General features: G+C 45.2%; 1 protein-coding gene across 1 annotated transcript; it reads left to right on the top strand.

The window, feature by feature from the left end:
• Positions 1-1,155: 1,155 nt before the first annotated feature.
• Positions 1,156-23,598, top strand: LOC126335747 (sterile alpha motif domain-containing protein 1-like). Its single transcript, XM_049999204.1, has 2 exons — positions 1,156-1,331; positions 23,241-23,598. The coding sequence occupies exons 1-2, from the start codon at positions 1,156-1,158 to the stop codon at positions 23,596-23,598; spliced, it is 534 nt and encodes a 177-aa protein (XP_049855161.1).

Genomic DNA, 23,598 nt, shown 5'->3' with positions numbered 1-23,598 from the left:
TCGGAGGTGAGGGTATCATCTGGAGTGCCCCAGGGAAGTGTGGTAGGTCTGCTGTTATTTTCTATCTACATAAATGATCTTTTGGATAGGGTAGATAGCAATGTGCGGCTGTTTGCTGATGATGCTGTGGTGTGCGGGAAGGTGTCGTCGTTGACTGTAGGAGGATACAAGATGACTTGGAGAGGATTTGTGATTGGTGTAAAGAATTGCAGCTAACTCTAAATATAGATAAATGTAAATGAATGCAGATGAATAGGAAAACGAGTTCTGTAAAGTTTTAATACTCCATTAGTAGTTTATCGCTTGACACAGTCACGTCGATTAAATATTTGGGCGTAACATTGCACAGCGATATGAAGTGGGCAAGCATGTAATGGCAGTTGTGGGGAAGGCGGATAGTCGTCTTCGGTTCATTGTTAGAATTTTGGGAAGACGTGGTTCATCCGTAAAGGAGACCGCTTATAAAACACTAATACGACCTATTCTTGAGTACTGCTCGAGCGTTTGGGATCCCTACCAGGTCGGATTGAGGGAGGACATAGAAGCAATTCAGAGGCGGTCTGCTAGATTTGTTACTGGTAGGTTTGATCTTCACGCGAGTGTTACGGAAATGCTTCAGGAACTCGGGTGGGAGCCTCTAGAGGAAAGGAGGCATTCTTTTCGTAAATCGCTGCCGAGGAAATTTAGAAAACCAGCATTTGAGGCTGACTGCCGTACAATTTTACTGCCGCCAACTTACATTTCGCGGAAAGACCACAAAGATATTATAAGAGAGATTAGGGCTCGTACAGAGGCATATAGGCAGTCATTTTTCCTTCGTTCTGTTTGGGAGTGGAACAGGAAGAGAAGATGCTAGCTGTGGTACGAGGTACCCTCCGCCACGCACCGTCTGGTGGATTGCGGAGTATGTATGTAGAAGTACATGTAGACTGTTGAGTCAAAAAGAGTGTTGACGACTTGACTTAGTTACCGCAGCATCGGAAGAAAGAGTGGCTGTAACATCCCGACAGCGAGGTCATTCGAGATTGAGAATAAGCAGCATCGGCGAATTAAAGTAGTCTTGCCCATATAAAGGGACCATCCCAAAATTTGGTCAAACTATAGAAAACATAGAGCTTGACAGCTAGGCGTGAAATTGAAAGGCTGTCTCCTCGAATGTTTAACGAGTGCGCCAGCTGGCCCGACCACTCGCAGTGCAGACGACAAAGGAGGCTGGTGGCAGGTTGCGGGCCCCACGTGGGGCCCCCGCCGCTGTTGACACGCCGCGGCGCCCAGCAGGTGCGACGCCCACGGCGGAGGCCGGCGTCTCCAGTGTCACGGCCCAGCGGGAGGTCACACGCGGCCAAGCAGCACACGGCCGTTGAGCGCATCACGGTCCTCCCTTTAACTGTCGCTTAGCAGGCGCAGAGGGCAACCCGCAACATACATCCTCGACTGTTCGAATCTATCTCCTTGGAAGTTCAGGGGCTGCGGTTTCATCTGTTACAAGCAAAAACGTAGACTCCCACAATTAACAAATAAACATCTACAATACAATATCTCGTGCCCGCCCGGTTGGCCGTGCGGTCTAACCTCACGGATTTCCGGGCGGGAAGGAGCGCCTGGTCCCCGGCACGAATCCATCCGGCAGATTTGTGTCGAGGTCTGGTGAACCGGCCAGTCTGTGGATGGTTTTTAGGCGGTTTTCCATCTGCCTCGGCGAATGCGGGCTGGTTCCCCTTATTCCACCTCAGTTACACTATGTCGGCGAATGCTGCGCAAACAAGTTCTCCACGTACGCGTACACCACCATCACTCTACCACGCAAACACAGGGGCTACACTCGTGTGGTGTGTGACATTCCCTGGGGGTTCACCGGGGGCCAAACAGCACAATAGCCCTGGGTTCGGTGTGGGGCGGCGGAGGGGTGAAGTGGACTGCGGTAGTCGTCGTAGGGTTGTGGACCACTGCGGCTACGGCGGGGACGGAGCCTCTGCGTCGTTTCTAGGTATCCGGTTAAAATACAATACAATACAATGCAATATCTAATCAAAATTATCTGCCCCCCCCCCCCTATGTATAACGGTACTGGCACGAGAGATGGACCCGCCAGTGTAAAAGGGGGCGGGGAGTCAGTAGAGAAATGGAAGGGTTGGTCAGTCAGAAGAGGTCAGTGAATTCGAACGTGAATTTGACGCTGGATGTCATCTGAATAACAAATCCATCAGGGACACTCCAGCCCTCCTAAACGTACCCACACCAGCCGTTGCTACAAAATTACTTTATAGACAAAAGTTTTCAGCAGACATAGTAGAGTTTTCGCAACTGAAAGTCGACGGTTACAGCAGTAATTGGCTTGATTAGGAAGATAAGGCTTGGGATGGAGGATAGGAAATGTGTGGCACTGACACACTGAAACTCCAGCAAGGCCTATGACTGCATCTTGCACAAAATATTGGTTAGGAAATCAAACTGTTATGGTACTGGACGTGTCATTCTGGCGATCCTTCAATCCTAACCGAAAGCAGGTAGTATCAGTTCATGGTGCAATCGCCCAAGAACAAAACCTGGAGCACGTCGTACCCCAGGGGTCCATCATAGGTCCTCTCCTGTTCCTGAGTTCCGTCAACGATCTGGATTTTAACAACTAAGTACTAAAATGTATTGATGACACCTCTCTTTTTGCAAAAGAAAAAGCTGTTGCACAACCTCTGCAAGCAGCAAATGAGCTATTTGAAATCAACGAATGGTTCGCTGAGAAAATGAAAATGAAGAAAGAACAACATCCTAACACAGCCTTAGAAATGTTGTATGCCACGATAATATGGTTGTAGTCAAACTGCTGGAATTCATGAGTGAAAGCAAACTCAATGAATGAGTGCACAGTTTATGTGAACTTCAAGCTCTCCCCTGTAAAATACTTTCCGAGGAGACTAAAAGGCGTATTAACACTATTTCATAGCACATAAATGATGGCCTTCCGTTACGGGTACACACTGGAGATCGCAAGGACATATTAATTCTACAAAAGAAGGCAGGCAGATTCGTAGCATCAAGCAAAACAATGGACAACTGCAAGCGTGTATTCACCCAGTTAGGAATGATTAAAATCCTCAACCAGTACTTGTTTAAACGGTTCATCAGTGTAAAACAAAACCAAGAATTCTTTAGCATGAGGCAAGACATACATACTCATGACACGTGCAGTAAGAGGAACACTGATTTACCAAGCTGTCGACAGTCTGTAATACAAGTTAGTTTTCCAGTGCTTGCGTTAAAACTGCTCAACTTTGTCCCTAAAAGTGCAATCGCTGTCACCAGGACCATTCAAAAGGGAAGTTGCTCAAAATCTGAAGGCGTGTCCTTTATATTCCACTGGAGAAATCAGTAGTGATAACAGTGAAGGGTGAAAATAATAAAGTTTCATCTTCCAAATGTATATTATGAATATTTGTCTTTATAGATATGAAAAATTCTAAATAACTCATATGTATACACGTAATCGCGACGCGTGTCGAATCATGACTGGCAAACGGCGCCTATTTAGTTGATGTGACTGAATTGAAACGGAAAGGAGCAACGACAGCCAAACAAAGACCAGGCGGACCTCATATATTGAGAGACATGGATCGTCAAGCATTGCGGACGGTGTTTGTACAAATCTCATGACATCAGGATAAGGAATCACTGGCTAATTCTACTGTGCTACCAGTATTCTAGCAAATAAAACGGAGTAAACAAGAATGGGATACAATGATCGATCACCACCTCATAATCCACATACAATGAGGTGACAAAAGTCATGGAATAGTGATATGCAAATATACAGATGGCGGTAATATCGAGTGGACAAGAGACAAAAAGGCAGTATATAATGGCTGCACGAAAGGGGTTAACAGACTTCGAACGTGGAATGGTAGTTGGAACTAGGTGCATGGGACATCCCATTTTGGAAATGGTTAGAGAACTCAATATTCAGAGATCCACAATGTCAAGAGTGTGCCAAGAATAACAAATTTCAGCCATCACCTCTCAACACGAACAATGCAGTACCCGACCAACGACAATGGTGTTTGCTTAGAGTAGTCAGTGCTAATAGATAAGAAACAATACGTGAAATATCCACAGAAATCAGTGTGAGACGAACGACAAACGTATCCTTTAAACACTATAGCAAAATGTGGCGTTAATGGGCTATGGAAGTAGACGACCGATCCGAATGCCTTTGCTTAAAAGCACTACCAGGTTCGTGACCATATCAGTTGTAGCCCAGACAACTGGAAAACCGTGGTCTGGTATGGTAAACTTTTAGATCACTAGTCTAGCCAACTAGGCTCTAATTTACCGATCTACTTTCTTCACAATAAATTTAATACCACTTTCCCACGACGCATGTTGTAGTTTGCTGTGAACTCTTTATCTTTTAAAGGAGGTGTTCCATATATTGACCTCCCATATATATTCTATACTACACTCGTCTCTGCCGTGAGTTAAGATTCCTGTCAGTACCCCAGGATTATTTCGAAAATCTTGACAATACTGTGCGATTTGCGGCTGCACTTTTTCGACCGTATCAGTTTCTACCCCAGATAGAAAACGTCCGGAGAAACGGGATAAGGTGATCTCTTAGGCCAGCTGGTCATCCCTGCACTAACCATCAACTCTCAGCAGGTCCTATTACATTTTTCTGCCGTTATTTTAGACTTGTGGCTTGTCAGTACATTACTGGATCATTGCAAACAGTCTCACGGAACATCAGACGTTAACTAACAGTCCGGTTACATACACTCCTGGAAATTGAAATAAGAACACCGTGAATTCATTGTCCCAGGAAGGGGAAACTTTATTGACACATTCCTGGGGTCAGATACATCACATGATCACACTGACAGAACCACAGGCACATAGACACAGGCAACAGAGTATGCACAATGTCGGCACTAGTACAGTGTATATCCACCTTTCGCAGCAATGCAGGCTGCTATTCTCCCATGGAGACGATCGTAGAGATGCTGGATGTAGTCCTGTGGAACGGCTTGCCATGCCATTTCCACCTGGTGCCTCAGTTGGACCAGCGTTCGTGCTGGACGTGCAGACCGCGTGAGACGACGCTTCATCCAGTCCCAAACATGCTCAATGGGGGACAGATCCGGACATCTTGCTGGCCAGGGTAGTTGACTTACACCTTCTAGAGCACGTTGGGTGGCACAGGATACACGCGGACGTGCATTGTCCTGTTGGAACAGCAAGTTCCCTTGCCGGTCTAGGAATGGTAGAACGATGGGTTCGATGACGGTTTGGATGTACCGTGCACTATTCAGTATCCCCTCGACGATCACCAGAGGTGTACGGCCAGTGTTGGAGATCGCTCCCCACACCATGATGCCGGGTGTTAGCCCTGTGTGCCTCGGTCGTATGCAGTCCTGATTGTGGCACTCACCTGCACGGCGCCAAACACGCATACGACCATCATTGGCACCAAGGCAGAAGCGACTCTCATCGCTGAAGACGACACGTCTCCATTCGTCCCTCCATTCACGCCTGTCGCGACACCACTGGAGACGGGCTGCACGATGTTGGGGCGTGAGCGGAAGACGGCCTAACGGTGTGCGGGACCGTAGCGCAGCTTCATGGAGACGGTTGCGAATGGTCCTCGCCGATACCCCAGGAGCAACAGTGTCCCTAATTTGCTGGGAAGTGGCGGTGCGGTCCCCTACTGCACTGCGTAGGATCCTACGGTCTTGGCGTGCATCCGTGCGTCGCTGCGGTCCGGTCCCAGGTCGATGGGCACGTGCACCTTTCGCCGACCACTGGCGACAACATCGATGTACTGTGGAGACCTCACGCCCCACGTGTTGAGCAATTCGGCGCTACGTCCACCCGGCCTCCCGCATGCCCACTATACGCCCTCGCTCAAAGTCCGTCAACTGCACATACGGTTCACGTCCACGCTGTCGCGGCATACTACCAGTGTTAAAGACTGCGATGGAGCTCCGTACGCCACGGCAAACTGGCTGACACTGACGGCGGCGGTGCACAAATGCTGCGCAACTAGCTCCATTCGACGGCCAAGACCGCGGTTCCTGGTGTGTCCGCTGTGCCGTGCGTGTGATCATTGCTTGTACAGCCTTCTCGCAGTGTCCGGAGCAAGTATGGTGGGTCTGACACACCGGTGTCAATGTGTTCTTTTTTCCATTTCCAGAAGTGTATATGGAAAACAGTAAGGGGCTGGTATTACTTCGTTGCAATAGACTCGTAATTACTTTTCCTGCTGTCTGTTTACCCCCTTGAGATTGACATGTTGAGTTCTATCTGCTGGAAGTTCCTTAGTTCTGCCAGATAGTTTACCTAATAGGGTATCGCCTATGCAAAATGTATTGTAAGGAATGTTACACGTACTGATACGATCCTGTGGCTAAGACAGTTGCTGTACTACAGTTAATATAAAGGTGCAGGGTATTATCACTTGACATGCCGATGACCTTACAGTTTTCTTGGGAAGTAACCGTGAAATTGACGTCCTGTAGCCTGCATTATCACTGTATGAATGAGCATCGCGAGCAGAATGAGTCCTAGGAAACAGTTCTGCTAGCGATTAATAACACAACCAGTTTAAATGCTATTGGTATCGCCCTAACGAAGAACGTAATTTACTACTACTGCGATTTCAAAATATCGGAAAATAGTTTATGTAAATCAATACAAACACACTGGCACCTGTAAATTGGTGCCTGCTTCAGGAAGGGCTGTGAGTGCAGATTTTACCTAGAAACAACTAACTGACGCCCGAAATCTGTGAATACCTGACGAAGTGTTAATTTGTTTCCCATATTCCGTTACTTGTTTTCGTTTTCGACCTGCAGATGATCCATTACAGTACAATCTGCATAGGTGGTTTCTACACCTGATTCAAATCTAACGGTTCTCCGTGTGCCTGGTGTTAATTTAGCCATCTTGTATATTTAGAAAAGTTGATGTGTAGATCTGTCCCTTAAAAACGATGTCTTTTTTTTCGAAGAAATAATTTTAGAATTTAAATGTTTCATATAAAAAAATATTTTCTAGATATTGCATATAATCAACATCTTGTGTAAACATAGCATTACCAGTGAGTAAGCCACTTAGTACAATATGGGAAAAATTCAGTTTTAAATTTTAGTTTCTAAGATATTTACTAAAATTAACTTAAGAACATATTCCGTAGTAATTATAACTTTTTAAAAATATGTAGTTAACAAAGTCATTTACGATAACATCGTGTCTTTGTCGAAACATAGGTACACACAGAGAACGGGACCCTACAAACATCCCCTCAATGAAATGCTCGTGATGACAGGGTGCGTGTGTATGGCAGTACTAGGACCTCAACATATGTAAACAAGAAGACGCAACTCTCAACCGTTTTTGAAGTGATCGAATTTGAAAATTTTAGGCATTCTTATACAGGGCGGTCCATTGATAGTGACCAGGCCAAATATCTCACGAAATAATCATCAAACGAAAAAACTACAAAGAACGAAACTCGTCTAGATGGAAGAGGGAAACCAGATGGCGCTGCCATAAGTCAAACAGATATCAACTGCGTTTAAAAAAAAAATAGGATCCCCCATTTTAATTACATATTCGTATAGTACGTAAAGAAATGTGAATGTTTTAGTTGGACCACTTTTTTCGTTTGTGATAGATGGCGCTCTAATAGTGTCATATTTTGTTAAATAACAAGTACAGTACGTTACTTTGAAAAGGAAATCATGAATACGACCTGCTTACTACGTGCATTACCTATCTCACGTAATAATGAGAGTGGTAACATTTCAGGTATGACATTTATTCCAATGAATGTGAGCCTACAACCTTAAGGACAGTGTTATCTGTGATAAGGTGGTCACTGATATTTTTAGTATCGCGGTATTAGTTTACATCTTGAGTTATTGCGATGCAGAGCAGTGTTTTCTAGTGGTGTCTTGTTGGAACCATTTGCAATAGTCAAACGACTGTACCGAGGAGCGATTAGAGGACCTGCTGGACATCTGCGTTATGTGGGTTGCATGCGAATCAGGTTAAGGTAATTCAGGTCGTTCGGATACTTTTCAGCATGATTGTACATCATTTCCACCGATTTCCGTCCCATTCAGATAATTTCATCGAGGTGCGTCGTTTGTTTGTCTTCAACTGTACAATTGTTTTCTAAGCGGAACATCATTCAAATAACTAGGAGAAGTATCATCAGCAGTTAGTCATTTTCATGTTGCGGTATTGTGGTTAGAGGAAGGGGCGTCCGTCTCCATTCCGCAGTGGTCTGCTGTAAGTTGAACCCTATTAAACGTGTCGATTTAGATGGGATCTTTCGGGTGATTTTCCAATTCAATTATTTTTGACTGTTTATACTTCGGTGGCATTTGATTAAAACTGTGAGCTACTTATTCAACTTCATTTTTCATTATCGAAATCAGACAGTGCTGCGACTTTGATCTTCGGTCATTAGTTTATTTTTAGCACTAAATTAGGAATAAATCCTACTGCTTGCATAAATAGTCATATTTCTAACAAATTAGACGTCTTGGAATATAAAATAGCGAAAGTAAAGATAATTCGTAAATTATTCGAGGTCAGATGCAATAAGGTATAAGACCAGCCAGGATAGCTGAGAGCGCTAACGCGCTGCTTCCTGGACTCGGGTAGGCGCAACGGCCCCTGATCAAATCCGCCCAGGAGATTAAAGATTCGGCCGGTGTGCCGGCCAACCTGTATGTAGCTTTTAGACGGTTTCCCACATCCTACTAGGTAACTACCGGCCTGGTCCCCACGTCCCGCCTTTGTTAAACGACTCGCAGTCATTTGAAACACATTCGCACTATTTCACGATTTACACTAGTCGCAAACAGCCTGGGGTACACTAATTCCGTCCAAGGGGATATGTGGTGGCAGCAGGAAGGGCATTCGGCCCCCCTTACCTTAACCATGCCAAATTCGTCCTTAACCCTGCCGATCCTGAGCCCAATGAGGGATAAAGGCAGTAGCGAGCCAAAGAAGGTGCAATAAGGTATGAAGAAATAGAAGAGGCCTGGAAATGATAGTGTTTCAATTTTAACAAAGCTGGAAGAAGTGCATCACAAAAGGAAACAGCAAACAGTACTGTAACAGCTATACATCATAAGATAGAAGACCGACAGTGTATGAAATTATAGACACATTCCCTCAGTTTCGTAATTCAGTAAAATTATCATGGACAGGAATGGGGGCTTCCATTACAAATAGATGTAGCACAACGGCAGTTTGTAAACCGAAAACGAAATTATAAAACGGAACGACATGCATAAATTAACGTTTTCCCAGTGACTGTGTTCAAAAAATGGTTCAAATGGCTCTGAGCATTATGGGACTTAACATCTTAGGTCATCAGTCCTCTAGAACTTGGAACTACTTAAACCGAACTAACGTAAGGACATCACACAACACCCAGCCATCACGAGGCAGAGAAAAATCTCTGACCCCGCCGGAAATCGAACCCGGCCGTAGGAAGCGAGAACGCTACCGCACGACCACGAGATGCGGGCAGTGACTCAGTGTCTATAAAATATGCATTAGGTGCCCAAGGCGTTCTTTCAGTGGTATGTTAAGACACATACATTTCCATAATGAATTTTTCACTCTGCAGGGGAGTGTACACTGATAAGACACTCACAGGCTGATTAAAACTGAGTGCCAGACCGGGACTCGTACCCCGGTACTCCATTTTTAACATTCGAAACGGTGTAGCGACTTAGCTACACGAGCACTATTCAGGACCTGTCCATACTGCTTTACTCCTTCTGTTACCTCATCTCATACATTCCACATATCTGTAAAAGAGTTCGTGCCGGGAAGGGGGGATATAATTGTTACAATCCACTTCTGACACGAAATGTAAAAGATTACGTGGTTTTGGGACGGGGTGAGAAACTTCTGACATCAATGTTAATGTATAAAATGGCAGGGAAGGGGGAGAAAGGTTGATAAATATGCCTCGTGGCGGCAGTGTGCAGGGGATCGAGCGGTCAGGATTTAATAGTGGGTATCCAAGGCTGTCATTAAATAAAAGTACAGGGAATTAAGTACAATAAAGAGGGTGTATTTCGATATACGGCGTACAAAAGGTGCGCCTAGGGTCGGAAGTTGGCAGGTTTAGGCCAGTATAGGAGGTTGAACAATTAATTAAAATGTGCAACGGGGGAAGCGGTTCATATTACCTTAAATTTGTGGCCGATCGTGAAAAGCAGAGCCAGAGGCTCTGCCTTCCAAAAAGACGTCTGTTCTGCTCGAGATTTGGATTACAAGAGAGCGAGGCAACTCTGTTCGGCACCGCAGAAGACTCCAGCGTCCACGCACGTGATCGGGATCCCGTGCACGCTGTTGGCTAAAACCAATGGCGTGAATTTGCTATCAGTTTCGGCAGAGGGCTCAGGGCATCTCCTGTCAGCAGCTTAAACTGGACAGAACTGCCTCGGTTTTGAAAGACAAGAGACTTGTGTCACGTAGATACGGCGTAAATTACTCTGGGAGAAAACTTGTAAACATTCCACTGGGCCTTTGAAACAAATTTTTTAAACCAATTCCTAAAATATTCCTTGACTGGCTGCCATCTTGTACAATCCACAGAAGTTCACCAGCGCCACTTGCGAAGGTTCCGAGCCCGTATTCCGGTTATCATCTACCAGGATATTTAAAACACACATTATTTATAAAGTATCTCCTATATGTAGAAAAAAGCGGGAAATTGGAAATTAAGAATAGACACAAGAGACTGACGAGGAAATTCCATATTACCAAAAGTATTCTCATTAAACCTAAAGGAAGTTTTGGGGCAGCCGACTTGGGGGACAAAGAGAAGTGACACACAAAGCTTGCTACTGAGCAAACACCTGCAACTACTAATGAAACAACTCAGTAGTGTGAAAGTGTAAACTGGCTCTGCTTTTGAAACTAGACACGAGAGCTCACGCAAGATTATTAACACAGTTTATGCCCTGAAATATACCTCATACTAAACAGTCACGATGTATAGTGAATTCCATCTAATAGGTCGTGGTTCAACAGACAAATTTGAAAGTAGACCTGAAAATTAATTACTATAAGAATAAAACATTACCCTGGTGTGCGAAACTTAAGGAAGATAGAGACCTTCGCATGATACGTCACTACCAAGTAAAATAGCTCGATGAAACTACAACTGCACTACATAGGAAGAACTGCTACAATATAGTACAGAAGGTAACTGAAAGAAATACACAATGAGGCGAACAGAAATGACACTTTCATTCAAAGGCAGTAATTGCAGCCAAGTCAATGCGATTTATGATGGTACACTGGACATTTCGAAAGGTGAACTTATTTCTTAATAGGACGTGTGATGACGGCAGATGACGGTGCACTCTCCTCCACGTTATCCCATACTGTTCACTATGTTGGTAAGAGGTTCCTGTGGTAGGGCGCTCAGTTCCTCGACCAGAGAGGTGGACCACTACAGGATTGCAGTTGGTATATGCAGACGTGCTGCAATACTTCTCCCCAACGCACCCCACACTTGCTCCATGGGATTTAAGTCGGCCAGGCCAGTCCATTCGTCGAACATCCTCTTGTTCTAAGACCTTCTCCACCTACGCTGTCCAATGCAATCGCGCCATGCCATCCATAAAAATGAAATCAGGTCAGAAAGCCACGCTGAAAAGACGCACATGTGGAAGGAGTACAGTGTCACAATAATGTTTATCGGTGAGTGTACCGTGTTCAGAGATTTGGAGATCAGTATGCCCATGCAACATTATGCTTCCCCACACCATAAGACATAGACCACCAAAACGATCGGGTTCGACAATGTTCTTGCGTGCTTTATGTATTCGTACCTCTAGTCATATCAAGGCACCTCTATTAATCCAACTTGACAAGGGTCCCAGACAGACTATCAATTCAAGAGCCGGCTGAAGAAGTGTCTTGCTAGCCACTTCTTTCGTACATGAACTACATATCTTTTCTTCGAATGAATCTTAGGCTGACGTCTGTTATTACTACAGTTAGTTTCATGTGGTCTTTCCTCTTTAGGAAGCTCCAGAAGGTTATTGATAAGTATTTCACCGTTGCTACTGTTTCCAAAGGTTTCCCGAAAGTAGGGTACCGGAGCAGTAGTCGGTCTCTTTGCTTGTTCATGTTAATCGAAGCCCGAGCTTACGCCTAGTCCTCTAGAGATCTTCCTGAATTTCGGTACAGTCCTCTGTTGTTACAACCTTATCATAGGCAACGGCTTAGTTGCGAATAGCCTTGCAGAGATCCCAACGAGATCCACTACATCATTTCTAAATACTGTGAACAGAACAATAACACTCCGTTGGGGTACTCTCCAAATTACCTTTACTACTGTGGACTTCACCCTGTTAAGAAAGCCCTGTTGAGTTCTCTCTCCTACGAAGCGTAAGGTTCAATCAAAATTGTGAGCTAACACTCGGAAGCTCGTATTTTGCTCACTAAACGACGTGTTGAACTCTACAGAATCTCTTCTAAAGTGGAAAAAAATGGTACCAACCTGGGCGCCCTTGCCTAAAGGTCTATGGATTTCATAGATAAAAATGGCATGATATATTTCATAAGATCTCTGCTTACCATTCATCTTTTCTCCTTTAGTTTATAGCTAAGGCTTTAGTCCATCCCTAAAAATTCTTTAGTTTCTTTTATTTACACATTTACTAATCAGTTTTGGCCCTCATGGCCTCAAAGAACTTGACAAAGATACAGAAGGTGTTTCAAAAAGGATTTACAAATTTTAAAAATTCGTATATCTACATCTACATCTACATCCATACTCCGAAAACCACCTGACGGTGTGTCGCGGAGGGTACCCTGAGTACCTCTATCGGTTCTCCCTTCTATTCCAGTCTCGTATTGTTCGTGGAAAGAACGATATGCTTCTGTGTGGGCTCTAATCTCTCTGATTTTATCCTCATGGTCTCTTCGCGAGATATACGTAGGAGGGAGCAATATATTGCTTGACTCTTCGGTGAAGGTATGTTCTCGAAACTTTAACAAAAGCCCGTACCGAGCTACTGAGCGTCTCTCCTGCAGAGTCTTCCACTGGAGTTTATCTATCATCTCCGTAACGGTTTTGCGATTACTAAGTGATCCTGTAACGAAGCACGCTGCTCTCCGTTGGATCTTCTGTATCTCTTCTATCAACCCTATCTGGTACGGATCCCACACTGTTGAGCAGCATTCAAGCAGTGGGCGAACAAGCGTACTGTAACCTACTTCCTTTCTTTTCGGATTGCATTTCCTTAGGATTCTTCCAATGAATCTCAGTCTGGCATCTGCTTTACCGACAATCAACTTTATATGATCATTCCATTTTAAATCACTCCTAATGCGTACTCCCAGGTAATTTATGGAATTAACTGGTTCCAGTTGCTGACCTGCTATTTTGTAGGTAAATGATAAAGGATATATCTTTCTATGTATTCGCAGCACATTAGACTTGTCTACATTGAGATTCAATTGCCATTCCCTGCACCATGCGTCAATTCGCTGCAGATCCTCCTGCATTTCAGTACCATTTTTCATTGTTGCAACCTCTCGGTACACCACAGCAACATCTGCAAAAGGCCTCAGTGAACTTCCGATGTCATCCACCAGGTCATTTATATATATTGTGAATAGCAACGGTCCTATGACACTCCCCTGCGGCACACCTGAAATCACTCTTTCTTCGGAAGACTTCTCTCCATTGAGAATGACGTGCTGCGTTCTGTTATCTAGTAACTCCTCAATCCAATCACACAATTGTTCATTAAACGACTGTGGGGGAACCGTGTCAAACGCCTTGCGGAAGTCAAGAAACACGGCATCTACCTGTGAACCCGTGTCTTTGGCCTTGTGAGTCTCGTGGACGAATATCGCGAGCTGGGTTTCACACGACCGTCTTTTTCGAAACCCATGCTGATTCCTACAGAGTAGATTTCTAGTCTCCAGAAAAGTCGTTATACTCGAACGTAATACGTGTTCCAAAATTCTACAACTGATCGACGTTAGAGATATAGGTCTATAGTTCTGCACATCTGTTCGACGTCCCTTCTTGAAAACGGGGATGACCTGTGCCCTTTTCCAATCCATTGGACCGCTTCGCTCTTCTAGAGACCTACTGTACACCGCTGCAAGAAGGGGGGCAAGTTCCTTCGCGTACTCTGTGTAAAATCGAACTGGTATCCAATCAGGTCCAGCAGCCTTTCCTCTTTAGAGCGATTTTAATTGTGTCTCTATCCCTCTGTCGTCTATTTCGATATCTACCATTTCGTCATCCGTGCGACAATCTAGAGACGGAACTACAGCGCAGTCTTTCTCTGTGAACATTTATTGAAGGAAGATACAGAGCTGGTTTCCGTGTTATTTTGTAGGGAGATACATCCAGCTTTTTACCTTAAACTAAGATGTTGTATATGGTTCTGCTGGTTATCCTGCACACATCCTATCGGAAGTCAATTCTTCCCAAAATTGCTTAAGGGTTGCAGGTGTAACGTGCTCAGTGTCAGCGTAAATTCTTGCTGTAAGTTCAGGTAGGGAAGCACAGGAGAAAAAACATAGAGTGGTGTCATGTCTGGGGAACGTGGGGACCTTGCAATTGGCGCATCACAGCCAATCCATTGACATGGAAAGTGGTCATTGAGACCTGGTTCTACAAAACATCTATGCCACACATAAACTGTAGTCCTACAAGAAGGATTTTTAGCCTACTTTGTACGAAAATAGAGCTAAACTGTTGTCGCCGACTTCGATTCTTCAAACGAAAACACATAGCAGGCACACTCGGGTGCAGTGAAGGTATCCATCTTCAACGCAACTGCCACTAGCGCTCCTTACGGTGAGATTGGGCACTAGCGAACTACGCGAGACAAAACTTGATGTATTTCCCTACAAATTGATAACACAATCACCTCTGTAGGTACTATGAATTAATTCATATGAAATTTTAAAGTTGTAAAGTCCTTTTTAAAACACCCCGTACACTGCCTGAGAAAACGTCTGCAGCACGCGGAAGGGGAGGGGAATTGATAATTCAGTGGTTGAGAGTGTATGTAATATTATTTACAATGTTGATACAAGTCTACAAAGAAAGTTTCAGTAAGAAGCCATGTACGTGTACATGTACATCGGTATCTGCCTATACAACCCGCAATCCAGCGTACGGCGCGTGGCGGATGGTACCTTGTGCCACTACCATTCACTCCCTTTCCTGTTCCACTCTCAAGCAGCGCACTACATGAACTATTACCCGTATGTCTCCGTAAGAGCATAAATTTTTCTCAGTTACTTTCGCCGCCCTCACGAGAAATCTATGTCGTCATCATGAAATACCAGCTCCCTAAATTTTCTCCATAGCGTCCCATAAGAAGAGTGTCTCTGCTTTTGAGTTGACGAGGATTTCAATGTCGTCCTTTATTCCGACATAGTGGGAATCCAAAACATTCGAGCAGTACTCAACAATGGATGGCGCTATTGGCTTATACGCATTCTACATTACAGATTACCCACACTTTCCTACCAACAAATCTAAGTTAAACATTCGCCTTCCCTACTACAATCCTTACAATCTCCTGTTTCATATCGCTTTGCATCGTTAGGACTAGATATTTAATCGACGTGAATGTGTCAATTCTAATGTTGTGTTCGAAAATCACAGGATTGTTTCTCGTACTCAACTGCAATGACTTACATTCCGGGCAAGCCGCCATTTATCACGCTAACTAGACATTTCTCCTAAGTCATTGGTATCTCGTGCAGTCACGCAAAGACGAAATCTTCCCGTACACCTCAGCAAAACGACGCAGATTCCTGCCCACCTGCCCGTCAGATAACTTGTGCATATAGAGAATAATAGCAGTGCTATCACACTTCGCTAACGATACGCCTGACGATACCCTTGTGCCAGATGAACACTCGCCGTCGGGAACAACGCACTGGGTTCTTCGAGCAACTCACATATCTGGCAACCTACTCCGTATGCTCGTGCATTCGTTCAGTCTGCAGTGAGGCACCGTGCCTTACGCTTTCTGAAAGTCAAGGAGTATGGAATCTAACTGTTGCCCTTCATCCGTGTTTCGTAGAATATCATGTGAGAAAAGAGAATTTCTGACGAATGTTACTTTCTAGTACCATGCTGGCGTGTGGATACAAGCTCTTCTGCATCAAGAAAATTTACAATATTTTTTTGACCAGTGTTAAGTATATTGACCTGTAACTTTGAGAGTCTGTTCTTTCAACGTTCCTATATACAGGCGTCACCTGTGCTTTTTTCCGTTCGCTTAGGGCTAAGCGCTGGCCAATGCCGAAATGAAAGTCTATTCGGACCTTCCGACTTGTTTTTTCAGTTTCTTCCCTCCACCATGGCTGCCTATTACTACATCTTCTATACGAGCCTGTATAACATTCAAACGACGGTGAATGATTTCTTAGCTACGTGATTTAAAATATTAGATTTCTTTTTGCTGCCTTCTTCTGCTAAACCACACTTTTCGACGACTGACTGGCTGTAATCCTTCGACCCTTCGATCCTTTACATAGGACCATATTCCTCTCTGGTTCTCAGCAAGATCTTTTGCTATGGTATGACAGTGGTAATTGTAGGCTTCGTTCATCGATCTTTACACAGACGCCCGAATTTCTATTAACTTTGTCGTCATTTTCGAGTATCTTTTTTAAACAATCTTGCCTTCTCAGCAGTTTCAGAATTTCGTTATTAAACCAAGGTGGAGCGTTTTCCTCCTTAATACATTTACTCTGCACTTAGTGTTCCAGAACGCGATTTACAATCCGTTCAAACTTTGCACGTAATTCCTATACGCCCATCATACTGAAACTGACTGATGTACATTTATTTTCAAAGTGGGATGCTAACAACAGCTTACCTGCTCTTTCTAGCGAAATACTCTCTCCAGCCATTTTGACAGATTTACTAAGTTTCGTAACCATCGTCGCTATAATGAGATGATCGCTCTTCCATGGTCGTACACTCCCACAGTCGATAAGGTCAGGTTGCTTACTATAGATGCAAGGTGATCACATGTACTTCACAAGACTGCCTGTCTGAACCACTGGCAATGAATCCATAAAAGCCCCAGTCTATACTTTGCAGGTCAAATTTATCTCCAACTAATATTGGATGACATGGGTATTTTCACGCTACTGAAGCTAGAATTCCTTTGAATCTTTCTGAAACTGTAACAGTGGAATCATGTGGCCGGTAAAAACATCCGGCAGTTTTCTTGAGTTCACCTTGACCTGTTTTGACGTGTCGAGGTAGCTACACAGTCAGAATCAGCTTTGTCCTCGATGGACACAAAATTTGTGTCGACTGCAATGAACACTCCATCTTCCATGACAGCTGATCTATGCCTCGCTATATACTTCAGGGCTTTCGACTTCGGGGTTGAGCCACTTCTCGGTTCCGAGTGCAACAACTTTCCTGGAGGGTAGTGAATTCAGGAACTTTATTGCGAATGCAGTGACGATTAAGAGTTAAAATTTTGACAGTCGAAGCGTCTTCATTACGTACGCGGTCTGATTTCACTCTCTGCAGACTGACTGGCGCGTGCTCATCAGAAGACATGAAATTACCACTTAACCTAAGAAATTCCCATGTATACGTAATAAGACCTGAAACTGACACCTAGCTTAAGAAATACCCATGTGCGCTCCACAACTACTGTGCTACCCGACAAGCTGCTTCTTTTGTGTTCTGCACCCCCGAACTATTTAGGGGAATCTACAATCTTCCATCCAATAATTCCGTATAGTCTGCAGCCAAGTCCGTTGCTGAATCGATAGACACTTTAATAAAATCCCTCTATTCGGCTACAAACAAAAGGACCCCGATCAGTTCTGGGAGCGATGCTGCAAAATGAGCTTCGTTGCTACACCGCACTCGAGATCAGCAGTCTTCCCCACATCCCACCAGTGCCTCAGAACCCAATCAAAAGATATCATTAGTGTACCTATACCAAAACCTGCACTCTGCACTCCCGATAGTCGCGCAGCTAGGATTAGGACCCTGACAGATACATTAAATGCACACTGGATTTGTAATTGCATTTGCACACTGTTTCTTCATGAGATCCATGACGAGCCTAATATTGGAGCTCCAGGAAACTAGCAAACCCATCCCTCTGTCTGCCTCCTTGGGACCTGTTGTCCATTCCCAGGGTGAATGGGCGAGGCCAGACGGCCAGCCTTGAGAGATGCAAACGCATTGCTACTGTCCTCTCATCATGCGGGGAGAGTAGAAATAATAACTGTGCTACAAAAAGCGTTTGTTTTGTTTTGTGTTGTTTTTGGGCGGATAAAAAAATAGAGTCATACCCGCCCATGCCAGAACTTCAGAACACGAAGACAAAGAAAAGAGTTAAAAACCACTATACGTTAACCCCGATCGCCGGAAAAGAAGGCAGCTCAAAACAGTAAAGGTCTATAAATGGTCTATAAAATACGCCGAAGAGAAACGGAGGTCCTGAACTAAAGATTAAATGTCCTTCGCCATTGCTACGATGAATAAAAAGTAAAATGCGGTCTACAGCCCGAGCGTCGTTCGGTAAAATGGCAGATAACTAAGAGAGTAAATACAAATGAGAACGTAAGTGGATAAAAAGAAGGGCATTCCGTCAGAAAATGGCGGACCGTCGAAGGATGAGGGCAATGAGCACAAAGTGGTGGGGTAGCACCACTTAACAAATGGTGATGGCTAAAAAGACAATGCCCGACACGCAAGCTGGTTGAAATGATCTCACGACGAGAGGGCCGGTAGCAGGTCGTCCAAGCCGCTGGGAGAGGCTTGATAATCCGGAGGTTGTTCCCATGAAGAGAGGACCAGTGGTGATGCCAAAGTGACACCACCTACTGACAGACGGAAAGACATAGATCATCTGAGGGAATATACGAACTAGCTGGTTGATGTACGAGGATTGCAGCCTTGAAAAGAGCGTCAGTGGCCTCTTTTCCTGTCAGACTGACGTGACCAGGAACCCACATAAACATCACAGTGCCTCCATGAAGAGTGAGCAAGTGACATTGTAGAGCACACAGAACCTCTGAAGGCTACTGAGAGAGTCGGAGCAAATGACGCAATTGAAAAACCTGTGTCACTGGATGTACTCCGTGGCCTCATACAGGGCGAAGATATCTGAGCAGTGTTCAGGAAGCCGATATCAAAAAACGTCGGCGCCAATATGAAGGCACACTTGACACTTGGTCAGTCCGAGAATTATCAGTGCGATGTTCCGTGCGAGTAATTTCCTTAGGAAACGAATGAAGACCAAAGTGAGCACGGGCCGCCGCACGAAGCCAAGATGGAGAAGACGTCACCCCCATCATCGAAGTGGCAGGTAGCCTGAAGTTGCCGGAGCAAGAGCCGAAAGCCAACTTCAGGAGGTAACAGAAAAGAGGGACGCGCCCTCTACTGGCGATCAAAGGAGTCATCGAAGAAGGAGGCGATGGTTGGCTACGCGTTGCTGACAAATGGCAGGCACACCTCCTGAGGGGAAAGTCACGGCGGTAGGACAGCAATAGTTCGCCAGCTTCTGCATACAGTCTTTCAACCGGGCTAGTGTAAAAGGCGTCTGTAGCCAAACAGATGCCGCGATGGTGGATAGTACTGAGACGGCGTAAGAGAGACGAATGTGCATATACATTAACGAAACACCCATAGTCGAAAGAAATGATAATTACTCGAAACTCTCAGCTGCCAACAGGTGTTGTTGACATACCTCAATGGGACCAGCTGAAAATGTGTGCCACGATAGACTCGAACCCTGGATCTCCTGCTTAGACGCTCTATCCAACTGAGCCATCGAGGGCACAGAGGATAGCGCGACTGCAGGGAATTATCCCTTGCATGATTCCCGTGAGATCCACATTCGCAACTGTCCACAACCTACATTCTTAATGTTTCTAAAGGCTATTTGCCCATTCACGCATTATTCGCGCCAACTCATGTGACGATTCCCGTAAGAGTGTGCGCATTCGCACAGAATAACGTCAATGGCCGGGTAGCCTTTAACTATATGAGGATTGTTCCGAAAGAACAGATACCAATGATGACGATGCAGCTTCTCTAGAAAGAATGTAGGTTGTGGACTGTCGGGAATGTGGGTCTCAAGGGACACGTGCAAGGGAAAAGTCCCTGCAGTTACGCTATCCACTATGCCCTCGATTGCTCAGATGGATAGAGCGTCTGCCATATAAGCAGGAGATGCCGGGTTCGAGTCCCGGTTTGGGCGCACATTTTCAGCTGTCCCCATTGAAGCATATCAACAACGCCTGTTGGCAGCTGAGGGTTTCGATTAATTATCATTTCTATCTAGAGAAGCTGCGTGGTCATCATTGGTATCTGTACCTCCGGAACAGTTACTATCTTCACCCATAGTCGAGTTTCGAATGGTCAAGGGACCGGTACAAACGGAGGAGGGTGGTTCGATCTGGTCCCCAATAAGTAGCATACAGCGAGCCGACAGGTAAGACACGTAGGATGACCAAGAAAGCATGAGTCTACAATTACTAAAACGCGAAGTTACACATCTTAAATACAAAAACACGCAAGGATTTAAGAACTGAATTACGAAAAAGTACAGAGAAAGCGAATTATGTAACCTGCTTCTCCGCTGGTCCGTCATAGGCCGCAGCTGCACACTAATTAGGTTGCCACGAAAGGTCGTTGGCTGTTCAAAAATAGTTCAAATGTCTCTGAGCACTATGGTACTTAACATCTGCGGTTATCAGTCCCCTAGAACTTGGAACTACTTAAAGCTAGGTAACCCAAGGACACCACAAACATCCATGCGAATCTGCGACGGTAGCGGTCGCGCGGTTCCAGACTGAAGCGCCTAGAAACGCTCGGCCACGCCGGCCAACGTGGTTGGCTGTTCAGAGCAAGCAAATGACAACTGCGCTACAGAGTGTGTGAATCTACATTTTACAATTAAAAGTTGTAATATTTCTGGCTTATTCAGCCATCATATTAGGCTCCAGGAAGCTATTCGCAGGGCAGTGTAGATGCAAGAAGGATAGAGATGACGCAATGTGGGATGAGGTACCGGTGACAGATGTTAGATTCGGTACCATTCCCGCGAGAAAGACCGCCTGCATGATGCTGCTCCTCTGTGATTGGCTGCTGTGTCCGGTGGTAGGGTGCCAAAACGTTAAACTTTAGTTGCTATTATTAATTAAACCTGTCATAAAAATTACTTCATTTTTTAAATAAACATCTTTCAACAGCCAGCTATCAATCAGTAATTTCAAAGTTATTAAAATCAAAGTATTACTGAAACAAAAGACTGACGATATTACTGCCGATGCACTTCGGTGGCGTTCGGGCCACGTCTTGCTGGCTTGGCGCGCGAAATGTCTCGAGCAGTCCGGCTCTCCAGTTCTGACCGTTCCAGTAGACAGACATGTTGTCTGTTATAGCAGTATTTGTTTCATGCAATTTTATTTACTGCAGTTCCGGCCGTCTCTAGGTACGGACATGTTGTCTGTAATAGTAGATTTTATTCATGTAATTTTATTCTCCAGATCGGAAGGTTCCATTAGACAGACATGTTGTCTGTGGCAGGATGTATTTCATGTTATTTTAGCCAGATATAATGACTGTGGAAAGATATGTTCTGTACGTTGTGATCAAGAATAGTTTCTCGTGTCTGTATCAATAAAAACACGACTGGCATCCCAAATGAGTTTATTAGTAGCAGCAGTTGCTAATTTCAGCCTCAAGTAAAGAATCCACGACCTGCGTGCTGTTTTCTGCGCTGGAGACATCATCATCATGAAGACAGCTGGTTAGTGAAGTGTGCAAGTAGTTACGTATTCCACACAGGGCAGTGGAAACAACTAGGCACCTCAAGTGTACTGCATGCACAGTACAAATGTGCTCAGTGACAAATCATCTGCAGTAATTCAGACGAGGTAAAGAAGGATGAAAGTATGAATCTCACTTTTATTGGTTCTTTTTTGTTGCCGTAAAGTGTCGGTGAGGGAAGTTTCCAAAATACGATACCTCATAAGCGCCGCATACTACAAGCCTGCAACAACAAAAAATTGACATTCTAATGTAATGTAATGTTAATTTGTCAGTGTGAACAAGTATTGGTCCGTTTGAAAAAAGTATATTTGCACAAAAATACGTTTCCTAAATATTATTGCATTCTATTTACCGTCTAACAATTCGCGCGCCTGACTAAGAATCCATTCTGCGAAAACCGAACAACTGTAGCACTTCCCATTTTCGCAATATCTGCGATGCTAGCCTTAGGTGATTCACAACCTATCACGTCTAGCAACAACACCAAACACGAACAACAGTAATGCACTCTGGTAGACATTATACCTGTTACAGAGAATTGGAACGCCAGCGACGGTGTATATGTGTACAAAGTTACCTTCATATTGAATAAAATTCTTCTGGGTAGTATGGCGCGTTATTGCTAAAAACTAACAATAGTAAACTGAAACCGACGTTTCGACCGAATTGCAACGGCCTTTCTCAGGGCACGATTGGTTTTGCATGAGGATATGTTCTTCTATTTATTACAGACTATCGATGTCAGACGTCACTGTTGTAAAACTTTTAATTGGCCTTCTAATATGATTGGCTAGGCATGACGTAAGGGAAGGTGGAAGGAAAGAGGCTATTCGTAGATGTACATGTCGTCAACGATTGGTAGCTGACCGCCAATCAGCGTCCGGCTTCTGGTCGGCAAGTTTTCCTCCTCGTGTGCACGGAAGTGGACTGACAGTTGCTCTACAGCTGTTTGTGCAGATACGCCCGTGTCCCGTTTAGCTTCTGCCCTGCCACCGCTCGCGGCCCGTCGCACTGGGATGGCCGGCAGCCAGGACGCCCGGGGTTTGTAGCCATCTTTTCTGTTGATGTTGTCAGGCTGCTTAACTATTTCGATCGCCTCCCGTATTTTCTCGCATCCACTACGACACCGGCCGCGGAAGGCTACGTTCTTATATTACCTTCATGTGTTCCTGCTTCTTTTTTTTCCGTCAGACGGTGTAAACAGAGAATTTTGGGGCTAGCCCTGCTTATAAAGGAGGGTGCCAACAGATACTGTTAGACCACAGGACACTCTCCGCCCTTCCCATTCCTTGCATCATGCTTCACATGGTTATACACACGCACTCTCTCTTTCTTCGTCTCTCCCTCTGTCTCTCTCTCGCTCACGCACCTACACTGGTGTCTTCCATTAACTACACAGGCCACGTGCTGGTGCTGGCGTTCCGGCGGCAGCGGCAGCGGCCCGGCCCGCGCCGGCCACAGCCACGCAGACGCGCCGCCGCGCTCCCACACAGGCTCGCCCCCTGCGGCCGCGCGGCGCGCCAGGCTCGCGCCGCGTCGCGCCGCCGCTGCTGCCTGTGAGCGCCGCCAAGGCCGCTCCCGCGGGCGCCCGCCTGCTGCGTGGGCGTCGCCGCGTCTCGCCACCGGCGGCGGCGGCAGCGGGGCGCGCGCTAAGTACGAGCGGCCGCCACACCTGTCATCCTGGTCGCCGAAGAAACTACAGCTCAGCTGTTTACACCGTACGAGAAACTACTCACCCGGCAGAGACATCAAGCTAA

This window comes from Schistocerca gregaria, chromosome 2 (assembly GCF_023897955.1).
Source record: "Schistocerca gregaria isolate iqSchGreg1 chromosome 2, iqSchGreg1.2, whole genome shotgun sequence".
NCBI lineage: Eukaryota > Metazoa > Arthropoda > Insecta > Orthoptera > Acrididae > Schistocerca > Schistocerca gregaria.
This window is presented reverse-complemented; position numbering and strand designations above follow the sequence as displayed.

What these genes read in the sequence shown, in the direction of transcription:
- LOC126335747 (XM_049999204.1), top strand. Translation starts at nt 1,156, where the DNA reads ATGTTTAACGAGTGCGCCAGCTGGCCCGACCACTCGCAGTGCAGACGA. An exon ending in GTGTCACGGCCCAGCGGGAG is followed by an intron (nt 1,332 to 23,240) that starts GTCACACGCGGC and finishes TTAACTACACAG; the next exon opens with GCCACGTGCTGGTGCTGGCG.